A 14,708-nucleotide genomic window follows, 5' to 3' on the forward strand; every position below is an offset into this window, starting at 1 on the left:
TCTGTGAAGTTGTCATTGATTTATTTTTCCAAGCCCTAAAATTGAGGTAATTCACACAAAGATGAAAAATGAGCTACAACAAAAATGAAGATTGGCAAGAACAGGTCAAGGTTTTTCAATCTCAAATTCAGATATATTTTTTAATCAAACCTTTTAGCCTGGATATCTCAAGTAGCTCATTTCTCTTTCCCTAGTTGTTGATATTGATAGCCTAAATGAGAACACTCAGGAAATGTAAAATTGACCATTTCACTGCATTCTTTACATTAGTAAACATCTTTGTATCCTTGTATTTGTTTGACAATAAAGTGTATATGCAGCCAGCATGTTTTAGGCCAGTAGGTTCCTATTCATTGACCGTGTTCTGCAACAAATGCATAGGCTGTAACCTCACATTGTGCTGTTAGAATTCACTTTAAAAAAAACATGTTTCGGATTTGGCTGTCTTTCAGCCGATGTGCAGACGAAACATCTCTGTTATAGGTTCTTTGACACAGTGATGTTAACAGTGTTTCAGCTTATATATCAATCCATCCTCACTGTGAAGCAGGTTGGGTTGTTGTTGACATTAGCTATGGGTCTTACAACTTCACAACACTATTTTATTCACTGCTAATAAAATATAGTACAATGTTGATGTAATCCAAAGCAAAGATTCTAGAGCGGAGCACTATGATCTTTGATCGAAAGTATTCAGAATGGATGACTCACTTTGAGTAGCCTAATCTATCAGAATATGTTACAAATGACATTTTAGGGCAGTTATTTAGTGCAGAAACATTAGTGTTGTGAGAGTGTACATGTGTTCCCAAAAATGACATGTGCCCTCAATGGTCAGATTAGACAGAATGATGAATTTACGGACAACTTGCACATCCTCTGCATTGTTGCATAATTTGCAAGAAAGTATGCTTCACCATCTGCATGGATATAATTCCTACAGAAGTATTTATATTTATAAACACATGCCAGTTAGGAGAGCTCATAAATAATCTGCTGCTCTTGTATTTCATAGTGGCAGTCGTTCCTAGAATGTGAGTTTTGGATTGTTTTCAGTTTCTGCCCCATACCCACATCCTGTCAGGAAACCAGAGTGGTTGCGGGTTTGTCACCTCAGTCGTGCTCCACGTACCATGTGACTCTTCTCAATTCAAACTCCATTGTTTAGTTTTTGCTCAGCCGTTTGTCAGTGTGGGCTACCACGGTGATACAAACAAGCTAATGTCAGTACAAAAAGTGCAGTTGGTCCTCATGCACAATGAAACACAGCTGATAAATAAATTGGCACAGCTCCTACACAGCTCACATTTTCCTTCATAAATATTCACGCAATGAACTGCATTCACAGTAACAAATATGTAATTTTAGTGATTTTGAAGTTATTCATTTGACCTTTAGCTACAAAAAGATGTGGAAGTGGTCCTTTGGACCTCAGCCACTGCATTACATGTAAATCAAAACCGTTTTTATAGAAAATCATTGTATGGGGTCAGGAAAACTTCCAATAACCATTGTCTACAAGCACAGTTTAATACACCATTCACAAATGCTAGTGTAAACTCTACCATGCAAATATATATATTTTTATATAAAAGTGCTTGGTCTGATTTTGTGGCAACAAATAAATGTTTGATGTAATTTGTTTGTAAAATGCCATGCTTGTTGATGAATTTGTGTCTATGCCATGTCTGGGAACAAAATGGCCTTGTCATTTCTTTCACATCATGTCGACAGCCGGGTGCATGTGAATGGCTTATCTGGAGAAAAGATGGCAGCAGGGCTGCCGTTCACGTGTACGCTAATATTTGCACATACTGTACCCCTTTGTGGCAGAAGTGCTTTGTGGTGGCAGTGGCCTTTTTCAGTAGGACAGTCTATGGAATGGTTTGAGGAACATCCCCAAGACTTTAAGGTATTGACTTCTCCAGATCTGAGTGTAATTGACTGTCTGTGGCACGTGCTGGAAAAACAAGTGTGATCCATAGAGGCCTCACCTTGCAACTTGCAGGACTGCTACTAACATTCGTTATTGCCCAATACCAAAAGACAACTTTAGATATTCTTGGAGTTAGGCTTAGGCAAGTCTTACGTGACAGTGTCATTATCACCTTTGCTGCATATTTAAGAGAAATATATGCCCTCCACATTTATTGCACCCCTAAAGTTAGATAAACGAGCAGCATACAAATCATCTTTTAGCGATGATTTAGTGTCTTGATTTTCTTGAAAACAAAGAGGAATCATCTAACCTTGATTGGATGCAAATATTATCGGAAAAAAATCTCTTAAAGAAATAAATAATTTAACAAAAACTCAAATTACCACAATTATTGGCACCCCTTGAAAATCTAACTCTGTTTAACTGAAGCTCTTCATTTATATTAAACTTCTTTAAATTAATCAGTCTGTTTCTCTCAGTTGCTCCCCATAAAGACCAAACACTGGATTTATGTTTATTCACAATTACTGAATTAAACACGTATAGTGGTGTCTCATAAGGATCCTGTTCATGTTGCTCAGTGCTTGTAATGGCATTTTGAGTGTAAAGGTGCAAACACAGTCTAAAAGCTGCCCCTCGCAAAACTTTGTATTCACCTGACTGTGCTAGCCACTAGCAGGGTAACTCAAGCTATGAAGGACATGAAAAATCTTACCGACAGTACATAGTGACCTCGAACAAGGAGGTCCCCATTAACACTTATTAGGGCCCTCAAAGTCAGAATTCCATTACACTTTTCCTGCCTACTAGTATGATGTTGCTTGCTGACATTGTTTATTTCCCAAAGCAAACTCACAGAAATGTCCCCTTGGCTGAAATTAAAGTATATATTTTCACCTTGACATCATACCCTATCACCAGTGTAAAATATTGAGTACTTAGGGTAGACTGTAATGAGAGTACGTACCAGAAATCATTGTGGTCATTTTGAAACTTTGCATCAAAAACATGCATAAATAGGCTAAATAAATCAAATTATTTCAATGCATGGCCTGCAAGCCACTTAACAGGGCACTTGGTTTCTTATGACATATTGGGTATTAAGTCAGAGTAATATTTGGCGACTATAAAATGTTACTGAATTGAGAGAATTCATGAGAAATAATACTAGGTTATATAATGAAATGCAGAACTACTGTATAACAGTTCTGCATTTCATTATAACCTAGTATTATTTCTCATGAATTCTCTCAATTCAGTAACATTTTATAGTAGGCAAATATTACTTACTAATTATTTGACTATTTTTTTTTGTCTTAGGCAGGACTGGGATGTTCTGACTCATTTAGTTAAGTTTTGATAATAATGTGACAAACTACATGTCTAAGGGCAAAGAGAGGTGTGGGTTTTTGATATGCATTTAGACACTGTGACTATGGGATACGCACAGTGATGCAATATCCAGTGAGCTCTGTTTAAAAAACCACAACTACTATATAACAAAGATTGCAATACAAAGGCCCTATTCAAAGCTTTGATAGGAAAGTGAAGTAGCCTAGAAAGCAATTTACATTAGTAGACGCAAAAACCTTTTCCAAATGTAATCTCAACTGAATATTCGTCATTAATTCCACTTCTTTGAATTTAATTGTTGACAAGTTGGCACCTCCTGCATAGCTCGAAAGTCAAAAGTGTTGTAGGCCTATGTGATGCCATGGGGCACATTCAGTGTGATAACAGATGTGCAACATGTCATTCTACTCACCCGCAGCCTCAATTTAAAAAAGTCCTATTTTTCGTGGAGGCCTGGATTATATCATCTGGCTACACAGCACTAATTGCTCTGTTCAATTATCTTTTTTGCCCGCACTAAAATGGAGGTGATGGTGACAAGGTTTACAGGTTGTGAAAACAGGCTGGCTAATTAACTTTTTTGGATGCTGGACCCAGAAGCGACGTGACGTCAGACTTAAAGGTTCACTATGCAGGTTTAGGTATGTTTTTGGTAATTTAGCTCCTTCTAGAGGCGCAATATATAGAGATCGCTAAGACATGTGACCAATGTCATCAAAACACAAAGAATTATGGGTAAGTTTGGCTCGCCTGATGCCAGCCCAATGTAAACTAGTGTTCTCGGTCTATGATCTGGCATGATAATAATGAAAACTAAGCGTGAAAAAATAGTGTGAAAAACAGAACATAATGTTGCGCTTCCTTACTGCTGCTATCCATGCCATTCCTCGCCTTTTTGTCACCTCTGAAACATGGCGTGTACTATTATTTTTCCACGCTGGAAAACGATAAAAGATAAGCTTCATGTTACTCTATTGTACTCTATATAACACAACTTCGTTGTTCCCGCACGTCAGTAAAACAACGGGCCACCGATTCCCAAAATGCCTTGCGTTTTACGTCACGTTCTCAATCTCTATTTAGATTTTACTCTGCTGTTGTAAATAGCTAGCTAGCCATTTTATTTGGTTATCAATCAAGACCGCCCATATGATGTTAGCTAACAATAAAGATGTCGTTGAGTTAATTTGTAATGTGGAAATCCAATGAGGTAAACATTTTTTATATTTAAACCTTAAACTCCGTCCGTCTAACTCAGAGGATTTCTAATGTTATGTTCTTTAATGAAGAAATAATTAGCCTTCCTGTAGCACCACAGCTTTGACCGCACATGAAAGGAGTTATAAACTGGGTTAAAGTTAATCTACTAATATAGCACACATTAGGCTATGTGGAACAATTCATTACGATGCACCTGCACACATTCCCCATCCACTTTGATGACTGTTACTTTCTGCTCTGAATGATATCACTGTGGGTACGGGGGTACCACAGTGATAAAAACGCCGTACAGAGCTGTACAAAAACTCATTTCATTGCATTTCACAGATGTAATGGGCTTTACATAGTCTGCCTAGAATTTCATGCACATGCCACACTCAATAATACTAGGTTAATGATACCGATTATAAAACATCAGAGCTGCAATACATATTTGACCTGTATTGTACTTATATAGATGATCCTAAGTTGATTACTATTTTAAATGCATTTTTCCACAGGCTATTTTTAGTTTAATCATAAACTGTTGCCTATAGTGTGTCAAGACTAATTGCAAGGTTTTATATTTAAGAAGATCAAAGAAAGCGAGAGTACAGCACGCCTAGTCATGTATAACTTTTTTTCTCTTTATTCTTGCCTGTGAACAGATGTTTCGGGCTTCTCCCTTCTTCAGTGTCAGGTTTTATATTTTCCAGGTATAATCATTTAAGCATTCTTAAAACATTGGAACCATACTCATAGTCCAGGCTTCTTTGACCTCTAAACAAGAGGAGTGGCAAGCACACACTTCAGTCTCATCTTACTGCTTGAGAGTTTATGCATACGGTTCACTCACAGTGTATACTTACTCTACCACCGTGGTTTACTTTACACTGAGCTCCATTCAAGAACTCCTGCTAGAATGTTCCATCTTTGTTGATTGAATGTTCTTCCAAATGCTGTTATTGATGGTGCTATCCATAGGATACACTGCAGTTTGAAAGATGGAATGTGAAGTTCCACATATATGGATCTATTTGATGCATTAACACCCTGGAGTCTAAATCCCCACCTGGGGATTTGAAAAACTGTTCCAACACACATCTGAATCTCTGCGTGATTTTGCCCAAGAAACATAGAAGTGATACCATTAGAAACCCTGAGTCTTGTCTTCAAGTTTCCAAATATATATATTTTAAAAGAAAATGCATTGATGGCGGTTTGTAAAAACAATAAAATCAAATCAAATCAAATAAAAGATGTTCAGTCCTCTGGCCTGCAGAAGGCCCATTCAAAAAGCCCATTCAAGTTCATTTTCATTTGAAAGAGCCACTTGTGAGTCACTTCATTTAGTCTGACTTTTTCCCAATTTGTAGTAAAACTACATAATATTTTTAAATGTTCTTCATACTTTTATGTAGCCAAAACCTTTGTTTTCATGGTTCAAACATCAAAAATCTTGGGTAGATATATTTATAGTGTGCTTTTTTACATGGCTTGCAGACCTCTAGTCGTTTTGTTTTTAAAAAGTTGTGTTTACACTGAATTATAATAAAAACTAATTTCATTACATCCACCTTACTCACATATCATTACTGTTGAGGTCCTCTAGAATATAACCATATGTGTCACTTTTGCACAGATGTTTTTAGTTAGATGAAAAACGTAAAAATTTCAAGGTGTCGCAGACTTCCTCCCATTGTCTGAAATGCCCCCGGACCTCTGAGTGTTAAATCCACTCTGCTAGGCTTGGGGGTAAGCAACGCAGCAGAGATCATTCTGTTCCAAATGGGGAAAAAATGCTAAAAAAGACAAGAAAAAGTCTGACAGCTGCTTGGATGTAAACAACACAGATTCAACTCTTGCAAGTTTACTGCTGTAAAGCAGTGTTTCAGTTATCTCCAATTGCTGATAGTATACTGAGGGTTTTTGTAAGAAGATCTTTCTCTGTGGACTGATAAGCTAACCTTCGGAACCCAAATCAGTCTCACTGTCACACCAAGTAAGTATGATATTTATTTAAATGTATCTTCTTATGCCTGTCTTGTTAGGTGTCAGACTTAGCAATATAGGCTTAGTTGGAGGGGATGTGTTATTCTCTATACATCAAGTCATGTAGAGTTTTTGTAGATAGGATATAGGTAGTGCTCGTATACGGATCCCTTGACTTTTGGAAAGGAAATTTCTCTTCAAGTAACACCAAGTGAGTATATTCTTGCAAAAGCAAATATTCTGCCTGGACTTCATATGGCATTACTTAGCCTATCAGTTAAATGAAGGGCCGTAAAAGAAAAGTAAATTTGTTGTAGAGATAGTTTCCTTGTTATCTATGGTGTAATGGCAGTTACAGTGATGAGAGATGTGCCTTAATAACTGTCCATTGATACATTTAGAAAGACTTCTATTATGTCAGTATTAGTGATAAGAGGAAAAGCTGCCCTTGTTTATATTGTGTGATAAATGTTTTGTGGAAATGTTGCCTTGCTCTGTGGAGGTTTTGTGAACATGTGTGTTGCTTTGTGCATGTTTTGGTGTATAAGTGCAAAACAAATTATAACGATCTATATAGTCTTTATGCAGATGCTTAAATGTAAAAGACATTAAATATAGCCTATGCACAGATGTGAGATTTGATTGAATCGCCTTTCATGCAGCTGAAAGGTGCATGCATAAAGACTATATAGATCGTTATAATTTGTTTTGCACTTACACAAAACATGATTTGTCTTTGTCTATAGCAGTAATCATAGGATTTATATCGCTTTGTAAATGTAACATGTTGCTGCTGATCATGTGATATAAACTAAAACTGTGTATAGACATGACCTCCTGAGTAAAAGAAAGCACATTTAAAAGAAGCCAAAATGTGTACTCTTATTAGTTAAGAGTTCTTGTGTGGGTGCTTCTACGACTTGTTATAAGTGCAACAAAACTATAGCCAAAATAGTCTGTATGCAGCTGCTTAAATGTAAAAGTAGACATATTAGATATGCGCAGTACATTTGAGATTTGATAAAGATTGATAAAGAATAAAGATTGATCGATCGGTTGCTTGATTGATTGATTTTTCTTTGTTGTGTAAAGCAGTAACTGTAGAATTTGTGTAGTTTTTTAAATGTAAAATATAACTAATGATAATGCGATAAACACTGCTAAGACTTGGCTTGTAGACATGACCTCATGTGAGTTAGAGGAAGCACATTTAAAGTAAGTCAAATGCGTAGTTTTTGTCTTTTATCTCATGAGGATATAATTCTCAGACTCTTTGGGGCCAACAACGGCTTCATTTAAAAAGTGTTCAAAGAGGGTTCTTAATGGAAAAAATGAGTTGGAGAAAGTTTCTCTTTTTGTTTGCAGAGAATCCTCCACAATCTCTCCCTACTATTTCTATTCTGGAACCAAATCCAAGCGGACCAGATGTTTGTCTGGCCGAGGCATTTTCGCCAAAAGAGGGGGGGGACATGGCAGTAAACGAACAGAAAAAGGATTTGTCAAAAGCGGTCCTGTCCATAAAGACCAAAACCTACTACTTTGCTGCCTTTGAGACTGGCATAACGAAATGCCGTTTCGGAGAGAAAGATGTAACAAAAAATACAAAAAATGATCCCAAACCAACTGCCCCAGGTATGCCACTGCACCTCGCAGGCTTGTTTGTATACAGTATATATATGTAGATGAATGTCATTTTACATGCTTACATAAAGAAACTATGTTTGCATACATAAAACCTTTGAGCTGTGGGATTTAGTGCTTTTAAGTCTTTAGTAAATACATTCTGCATGCATTCTTGTGCATGTGTTAGGTTACTCTTAACAGATGCCTGCTTCTGCATGTTCATGACTATTATGGTTTTCTATACAGCTGCCAAACAAACTGAGTCTCCTCTCAACTGTCCTGACAATATCACCAGTAGCAACCAGATGGGTTAGTTGACATTTCAAGTTTAAATTTTAGCATCCTAGCAAGCCTGTTTACAGTGGCTGCTGTTCTGTTGTTGGCTTCTAAAGTTTTTTTGTGTTAAATTGTTAGATTTGGCCAATACTTGCTGCTTCTTCCTTGTGAATGTTAATTGAGGCACAGATTTCACATCTTTCAATTAAGATAAAAAATAACAAATTGGTATAGCAATCTCCCCAAACATCTTTTGTACATTTTCTGTCAATCACCAAATTGTTTTGCTCTTTTCAGCGGTGGCTCCAGCTCCAGATCCGAAGATAAATTTTATGTCAGTGTTGGTTACTGGTCTGAGGATTGTGTTTGCCAAAGCGGTGGCAATTAACGTGATAATGACCGTCAAAGTGCTGGTGATGTGATGGGAAGGTAAAACACTTGCATCATGAAACCACTTATCTGCCATGAATTAGTGTTTTATCATATGCTCTTGGCCAAAAATGAAATTGCAGAAATATCACATTATCATTTGGAATTTATTAATGGACATTATTCATTGTTGATTGAATTAATATTTTTTGTTTGTTTTTTGGTATGGTAAGCAATAACATTCTTAAAAAATCATCTGTGTTTTGTATAAAAAAGGCCTGTGAATGGTATTTCAATGAACAAATTCATTGAAAACATGTATGATAGATGTATGTGTCCGAACCACTGACATAATCCTTTTGTGGATGTTCTTGTGTTCTTTAGTCTTTAGCAGTGCCATGACTGTCAATACGATTGATACCATCAATATGATTCTCCCTCCGGGCTGATTTGCAACCTTTCATTTGCTGTAAATCATGTTGGATGATCTGTTGGATGGATGTTTATTTCCTAGATTTCACAGTATTCATCTATCATAGTATAACTTTTTAAATCATGAGTGTTTGAGGTAAATGCCATTATTTTTACATTTGACTGTATTTAGTGCTTGACAAAGCTTTTGATTTATATAACATATTTAGTTCATGACTTTAAGTGAATATAGGCCTATTCATTGTTGATCTTTCATATGGATTTATACTAGCAATAATAATAAAGACCAATATGTTTTTTATTCACTGTCTTTGCTTTTTTGTGTTTATTTCAAGAAGCCTAAAATATATTTAGCTGCATTTTATAGCTTATAATGTGACAAATTAAGATATAAAAAATGCACTGACAAGAATGAGTCACCCTAAAACACCCTAAAACACTTGTTTAACTGCACAGCAGCAGCAGGCAAAGCCTCTAACCACACTGCCAGATAAGAAGCTGCTGCAAAGCTTGGTTTCCAAGAAACGGCAAGTTGTGCCGATGGGTGCATGGGCCTGCAAAATATAACGGATGCTCATAACTCCAAAGTAATATGCATACTGATGGTTGCAACAAAATGGGGATTGCTGCTCAGTGCTCGCATATATAAAGTTGCTGGGTTTAAATAAATTAGTAAGTAAATAAATAAATACATAAAGAGATAGAAAGACAGAATTACAGAATTCAGTTTGAGAACTGATATTAAATATCACTATTGCGAATAGAAAGTCTCTTCAATGTAGGCTTAATCGTGTAGCCTTGTCAATGAAACTATTAAATAAAGTTGTGCGTAGGCCTAGTGTGTAAGCAGAGTCAGGCATATTTTAATTAAATATATTTGAAACATGAATTTAAGTTAATTTAAATATTTTGTAATTTTGTATTTTGCAGGATTGGGAAAAAAACAAATAGTTTGTAACAAAATACTTTTTTCAAATACTTAACAGTTTTTTTCTGAATGCTTATGCGCTAATCGTGATTCTTGTAGCACAATTTCTAAAACTATTAATACGTATAGGAAAACCACTCACTGAGTTAGCCAAACTAAAAGCACAAACACTTTTTTGCACTCCGTTTGCAATTTTGTAACACACACTTTGCAAAACTGTAGGCACAATTCACTGCACAGCTCTCTTTTTGCGGAACTTTAAACACAACTCACTGCTTACACTCAATTTCCAAATTTCCAACACACTCCTAGCTAAATTATACACACATTTATATTATTTACACTGTTTTACCAATTGTATGGCACATGGTCACATCATAAAAACTGTTTTAGATAATAAGTTCACTTTGCAATCAGCCTAAGCAGTGTAAATAAGGCAGAGGTAACATATCCGTGTGGAGTACAATGGAGGGAGCAGAAAGAGTGAGAATTAGAGGAGGCCTAGGAAGAGGACGTGGAGGTGAAGTAGGAGAAAGAGGAGGAGGAAGAGGACAAGGTGAAGGAGCGAGAGGGAGAGGACAACAAGGACAAGGAGCCCGGTTCCTTGGACAGGAGGACATCGCATTTTTTTTTTTTTTTGTCTCAGTGAAATTACTATTTTGTGTTTTGATTTTGTATTTATTTTGATGAGTGTGAACACCAATAGTTGAAGTTTGGGTCCCTGTATGTTTACAGAACTACAAAAGTATGACCTCAAACTGACATACTGTAGCCTACCTTGTGCACAGAGAAAGCAAAAGCCAGATGTGTCTTGTATTCATCCCATGTGTAGTTGAAACATTGTGTGCTTAGTGTTTACTGTTTGATACAGAAACACCATTTTTAAGTTAATCAAGCTGTGTTCGCTTTTGCAAGAGAACTACATGTTTTGATAATTTGGTGAAAGGTTTTGTTATTTGTGTGTAGTTTTGCAAAAATAGCCAACAGTTACAAAAAATGTGCCCCTTTCATGCACGCATTATGAAAAAAAGTGTCTAGATTTTTTTAGTATTGATTTTATTACTCTATATGAGCCCAATATTGAAAATCAGTTGGAATTTTTTAAAAATATGCTTTTATATAGAAGTTATGTTATTGTCCACGTATGTGGACAGTGCGCAACAAAGGGGTAAAAAAGAATAAAATGTAATGACAGAAAATGTGGAAACTATGGCCCTCTACTTCCTCCATACTACCCACCCAGCCCTCTACTACCCTCATACTACCCACCCACCTCTCTACTACCTCCATACTACCCACCCAACCCCTCTACTACCCCCATTATTGCTCACCGACCCTCACCCACCCCTCTACTACCCCCATATTACCCACCTCTACTACCACCACTACCCAACCACCCCTCTACTACATCCCTACTACCCACCCCTCTACTACTAACCCACCCACCCCTCTAGTACTCTCATACCCACCCCTCTACTACCCACCCACCCCTCTACTACCCCCATATTACCATACCACCTTGGCATTACCACATGTAATTAGGTCATTATTTATAAATATGTTTACCAAATGTTTGTTTCTTTGTAATTTAAAGCAATTAAAATCATATTTGAAAAAAAAAGACAAAAAAAAAGTCCTAGTTACAAAATCTAATTTTTGGCCATTTAACTCCTCTGTTGCGCAACGTCCACATACGTGGACAGTTGCTTTTTAGGGACTACAAACTCTATTTTACATCCGATTTAATTTCTGAAAACATAGAGTTGTTCAACACACTCTCCTGTACAGCATAATATTTTTTTTTACATGATTTTGCCTTCTTGAGTACTAGCTTTTTACAGATATGCCTGGAGCATTCAGCATATGGCCATTACTGTCACTCATGTTGAATTGATGATGTCATCAAGCAGTCAATATTCCAAATATAAGATGATACATATTGTTAATAAATTGCCAAGGACCTACTAAAACTGCCCTGAAGTGGATTGGTGTATATCAACATGATAAATAAGTAGAAAACAGAGTTAAAGTTACTGTCCACGCATGTGGACGTTGCGCATGAAAGGGTTAAGCAATCAGAAAAAAACTGTAATAGCCTACTTTTTTAAATGATTAAATTGCCATTTGTGACCAAATGTCTTTTTTATTTCCACAAATAAGACAAAATGTCATCACTCAGTTAATTATAGCCTTTGTCGTTTTTTAGGTCTTTGGTAGGCTATTATATGCCCTCAATGGTGCCTTCCAGGCAATGCTGCCTTCAAGGCACTACTCCCCTCAGTTTAGGGGTAGGATGAGGGTTGAGGGGGTTAAGGTTAGGAATAGGTAGGTAGTGCCTTTTAGGCTGTGCTGCCTGGAAGGTGCCGTTGGGGGCAAAACACACCATTGAGCCGTTGTTGTTTCTTGTTGCCATAGGGGCTAAGAATAGGAGAGTGCCAGGTGATGTCCTTTGGGCAATTACCTGTTTTCAGCTCTGTGACCAACTTAAAATGGTTAGATCCAACTTTTTTTATTTTATGATTCCATTCATAAAAAATGAAACTAAGGTGTATGAAAATACAGTGCAATGACTAAATAGGCCTACTTGTATTTGAATTAAATACATTTTTGTTACATTTCATAAGCCAGAATCTTTAGCTTGTAACAAAATAATTGTTGATGTAGGCCTATTTGTGCACACCTCTATGTGTTCCCTGATGCCATTGGCCCAAAAATGCGTTCCTTTGGACTGTCAGAAACGTAGGCCTACAGCTGTAGGGCAGGCTAGGCTACTCTTTGGATTTGCCAAGTCCAAATTTAACCATATGTTTCTGCTCATGAATTAGGTCAAATAAAGTCGTATGTGGTCAGGTCAAGATTGAAATTTTGGCAAGGCTGTACAACTGCTGTTGTTCCATCATCTCATTAGCCTACTGAAACACCGGGATGGGCTACGCTTAAGCGTTTAACTTTCAACGGACCATAAAAGTAAGAGTTCATTATCATTGAGTTTAGGTGCGTTTGCTTGTGTCCTTGATGAGCATTGTAGACTTATGCTGCTAGTCATCCTAGGTATGTTTGTTAAATACATGTGCCAAAAAGCTAATTAATTTGGTTAGGGCATCAGGCTAATGGCACAGGTAGGCTAGCCCACGTGCTTTTAAAATTAATTTACAATTTGAAGTGCGCAGTAGCGTAGCAGGTCTACTTGTAAGTGCCATAACAATAATAGAATTCCTTCGTGTTACGATGTCTTGTATACCACTTACCAGGCTACGAGATCGTATAATACTCCCACACTGCATTTGCAAACCTGCAGGCAGCTAGTGCTGTAACCAGACGGGAGGTTGGCTAATGGCGTTTTTCTCACTGTTGGACTGGTGATCGGCTAGCAGTAGCAGCTAATTCTGGGAATGAGTCGTGTTCAGGGGCGGAGTGGTAGTCGTGTTCAGTGTTCAGAGATGCATTCAGCATTCTACTTGAGATCCAGTAGTAGTCCACATGGCAAGGCCTAACGCTAGTCATGTTAATGTTCCAAGCACTTGTTTTCAAACCTAAATGATGCCCATGAACCAGATGAACACTCATGCACAGAGAGAGAGAGAGAGAGAGAGAGAGAGAGAGAGAGAGAGAGAGAGATGGAGGAGGGCATGATTGTAGGCTACTGAAGGCAACAGTGCATCGTGGAAGGCTCTTTTAGACCACACACACACACACACACACACACACACACACACACACACACACACACTGAAGTAAGCTTTTTCGAGGAAGTAACATTTTTAAACTGTACTCTTACACATTGCATTGTAGCCTACTATTTGCGGGTCAACAGTCTGCCTCAGTCTCATCGTGGCCCCCTTGTGGTCAAAAGTGGATGTAAGCATAACCAAATAATAATCTGTTTGCTCTATTATTCACGAATAATTCACAGCAGACAGTTTTCGGAATGACTGAATTTAGGAATAATTATTCAAACCGGATAACTGTATTTCATTTCTGTGCTACAGCATCCAGTGAGGAAGTTGTATGGACCATAAGGAGACTATGAGTTTACCAGCTTATAGGTCCACAGAGGGAACTGGTGACCCCTAGTGCTCAAATGGGGTCATCACAAAATAAAACCTCACTGGGCAGGTAGGGTCTGTTCTTGTCAAACCTAGCAACAGCATGTTTTAAAGAGAAACTTTGCAGGTTTGGTGATTTCTTTGCTATTTTCTAATTTTACGCTTGCAGGTTTCTCTGCAGAGCTTCCTCTACAGCTTCAGCTTGTATATTTTATAACACTCCTCAATTGGTAAGTCTGCCTTTTCATGAGCATGATTGCGAGGCTGTGAGACTTTCTGTTTGTCAGTGCCCGGCCCGCCGGCCCGAAGTTGCAAGGGTTTTTTTTACCGCTCACAGATGCTAGGTGGAAGCGAAACGGCCACCATTCAACCCCAAACAAGACATATAACCATTCCAATGACTCCGAAGCTGTTCAGTTAAGGAAAATTATGCTAAAAAACCTGCACAGTTCCTCCTTAATGAACAAATACTAATGAAATTATTAATTCCCTAAACCTAACAATATTTTCCCCCAGAAGTTAGTTTGCACTTAAAGCAACACTATAGCGT

At 37.4% G+C, this 14,708-nt stretch overlaps 1 protein-coding gene across 1 annotated transcript; it reads left to right on the forward strand.

The window, feature by feature from the left end:
* Positions 1 to 3,813: 3,813 nt before the first annotated feature.
* Positions 3,814 to 9,489, forward strand: LOC134099247 (uncharacterized). Its single transcript, XM_062552040.1, has 5 exons — positions 3,814 to 3,819; positions 6,638 to 6,695; positions 7,850 to 8,116; positions 8,354 to 8,416; positions 8,681 to 9,489. Exons 1-5 carry the CDS (start codon positions 3,814 to 3,816, stop codon positions 8,803 to 8,805), a joined length of 519 nt encoding a protein of 172 aa, XP_062408024.1. The 3' UTR covers positions 8,806 to 9,489.
* The last annotated feature ends 5,219 nt before the right edge of the window (positions 9,490 to 14,708 follow it).

This window comes from Sardina pilchardus, chromosome 2 (assembly GCF_963854185.1).
Source record: "Sardina pilchardus chromosome 2, fSarPil1.1, whole genome shotgun sequence".
NCBI lineage: Eukaryota > Metazoa > Chordata > Actinopteri > Clupeiformes > Clupeidae > Sardina > Sardina pilchardus.

Bases quoted from the DNA above. Each gene is read 5' to 3' on its own strand.
- LOC134099247 (XM_062552040.1), top strand. The intron at 8,117-8,353 runs GTATGCCACTGC...TTTTCTATACAG, and splicing joins TCCCAAACCAACTGCCCCAG to CTGCCAAACAAACTGAGTCT. The intron at 8,417-8,680 runs GTTAGTTGACAT...TGCTCTTTTCAG, and splicing joins CACCAGTAGCAACCAGATGG to CGGTGGCTCCAGCTCCAGAT.